The 2,320-nt window shown below is 68.7% G+C and overlaps 1 protein-coding gene across 1 annotated transcript in view; it reads left to right on the top strand.

The window, feature by feature from the left end:
- Positions 1–580: 580 nt before the first annotated feature.
- The window catches only part of LAD1 (ladinin 1), a gene marked incomplete at its 3' end in the record, with an annotated part of 8,722 nt that continues 6,982 nt past the window's right edge, over positions 581–2,320 (top strand). The window contains 2 exon segments of the mRNA XM_023534771.1: positions 581–1,258; positions 1,261–1,411. Of these exon segments, the coding sequence (XP_023390539.1) occupies positions 946–1,258; positions 1,261–1,411 (464 nt within the window).

Genomic DNA, 2,320 nt, shown 5'->3' with positions numbered 1-2,320 from the left:
GACACCAGGGAACCCCATGGGACAGAGGGTGTGTGCTGGCCCCTCACCGCTTCCTTTCCGCCCCTTGGGGCTGGAGGCCAAGCACAGGGTGCCTGGGAGGGCTGCTCCCTGGCCTGGAAAGCCCCCCACCCTATGACCCTGTTCTCAGGGTTCAGGAGGGGTCAGAGCTGTCCAGTAGACCCCAGGGAGGTGTCCCTCAGCCCCTCCTGGCAGGCAGGAGTGGGACCCTTCCCAGCTGGGAGGGTGACGGACAGGACTGGGCGTGGGGGGGACAGCCCCTCCCGCCATGAGGCCCAGACTTGGGCACTGGGGCGGTGTCTGGGCCCGGCCAGCTGGAGATAGCTCCCATCCCCGTCCGCACCCCAGTATTTACTTGTGACCTGGGCCCTCAAAGGGCCAGGAAGGTGGGGGTGTCTTATCCTCAGCAGCCAGGCTGCCTGTCAGGGCTGGGGGAGGGGGTTCGTCCCAGAGGCAGCACCCCTCACGGAGCTGCTCCGCGTGCCCCAGAAGTGCTTCCATGAGCACCGTCACCTCCTTGTCCCCGCTGTCCCCCGCCCGCACACCGTCTTGCCCCTGAAGAAACAGGCCCCTGGAGCTCAGAGGCATCTCCACACTGCGCCCCACAGGCTCTGGCTGGGTAGAAACCGGCCTCTCGGCCCCTCCCAGGCGGACCCTGGGGGATCGCAGCCCTCTGCACCCCGAGCCCGGGGCTGTCTCTGCAGGGGCTGCCTCTTCAGACCTTGCCCACTAAGTCGTCCCAGGCTTTCTTCCCCTCCTTGGAGGGAGGGGTGCCCGGAGCTTCACCGGGGTCTCGGCCACCCCCTCCCCGCTCCCACCGCAGCTCATCCCCAGGGCTGGGGTCCTCCCAGCTCGCTAAGGCACAGCTGGCTAGTAAGACCCATGTGGAGAGGCCCATGGGGTCTATGGGGGAGATAAGCTCCAAGAATGGGGGGACCCAGTGCTCTGAGGAAGGAGCTGGGCGGCCAGGGGTTGGACACACCCCAGGGAAGGTATGTGCTTAGGGTGGGGCTGAGAGTCACGGCCTTGGACTCTGCATGTGGGTCAGTGTGCCGGGGGCGGATGTGGGAATGCCTTTGGGTTTCGGCCCGGCATCTCTGTGCCGACGGCGGCCAGGTGCTTACCCCTGTGTGCGGGCCACTTGCGGCCGGCGAGCTGAGCGGAGGCCTGTGTGGGCAGCAGGTTCTCCGCTGCCGAGTCTGGGTCTTGGGCGCCCGAGCAGGGTCGGCCTGGGTGTTCACCAAAGCCTCGGTGCAGAGCCTCGGGGTGGAGATGGGAAGCAGGCCCGAGCTCCCCAGTGCGTCTGGTGGGATGCGTGTGGTTTTGTGTCTAGAGCGTGCCTGGGCCTGTGCGGGCGGGGCGGGTATGGGGTGGGCAGCTGGGCACTGTGCCTTTAAGGTGGGAGCAGGGTCTGGTCTTAGCTTGTCCTCTGCTCAGGTGGATGTGGTCTCGGGTGGCAGCAGGGGTGGGGCCGAGTTCCCACGGCTGTCCGCGGGATCCTGGGGGACCAGTCTTGCCCCAGGAGCCCCTGCCCCGCAGGGCCCCAGCCTTGGCAGAGCCCCCACGGCAGGCGCGCTGATGCCAGCTGATGAGGCACCCGGAGCAGAGAGCTGCTCCTGCTCAGCTCCCAGGGAACAGGCCTCGGCAGCAGGACGGAGAGAGAGCTCTGAGTCACTGCCACCGGCAGGCTGGGGCTGCTGGTCGGGAGGGTGTGACCAGCGTGCCCCCAGCCAGGCCCCGGTTGGGGGCCGAGGACCCTGGGCAGCCCCCCTTGGTGTGATGAGGAGACTCGGATGCCGGGCCTGGCTGCTCTGTAAGCAGCCTGTCCTTCCCCCGCTGGGCGGGGCGGCAGGGCTGGCCCAGCCTGTCTGCAGGGGGTGAGGGTGGGTCTGAGGACACCCCGCTGAGCAGCCGGTGTTAATCATTTCCTGGCCTGGGCCTCGCCGCCCTGCCCTCCCTGAGCTGCCCTCTGGTCTGCCCCCGACACCTCTCCCTCGACCTTTGGGGCTGGGAAGGGCTGCAGCGACCACCGGGGGACCCCCTCTCGGGCGGAAGGGGAGCCTGAGGCCGGCCCCCTCAGGGGCCGCAGACTGCCCCAAGGTCACAGGGCCAGTGGGAGCGGGCGGCCTGCTTCCGGAGCCCAGGGTTCCACTCACTCCGGGGTGGCCTTTGCGCCTTCCTGTTCTTTACCCGGAGTGGCTGAGGGGTGCGGCCCTCCATGGCGGCGGAGGGAGGGCGACCCCAGGCGGAGGCAGAGGCGGAGGCGGAGGCGAGGGCTGTCTAGGCGAAGGGTGTGGTCAGG

Source organism: Pteropus vampyrus, unplaced genomic scaffold (genome assembly GCF_000151845.1).
Source record: "Pteropus vampyrus isolate Shadow unplaced genomic scaffold, Pvam_2.0 Scaffold131, whole genome shotgun sequence".
In the NCBI taxonomy this organism is placed as follows: Eukaryota; Metazoa; Chordata; class Mammalia; order Chiroptera; family Pteropodidae; genus Pteropus; species Pteropus vampyrus.
Note: the sequence above shows the minus strand (reverse complement) of the source record. Positions and strands in the feature narration are given on the sequence as shown.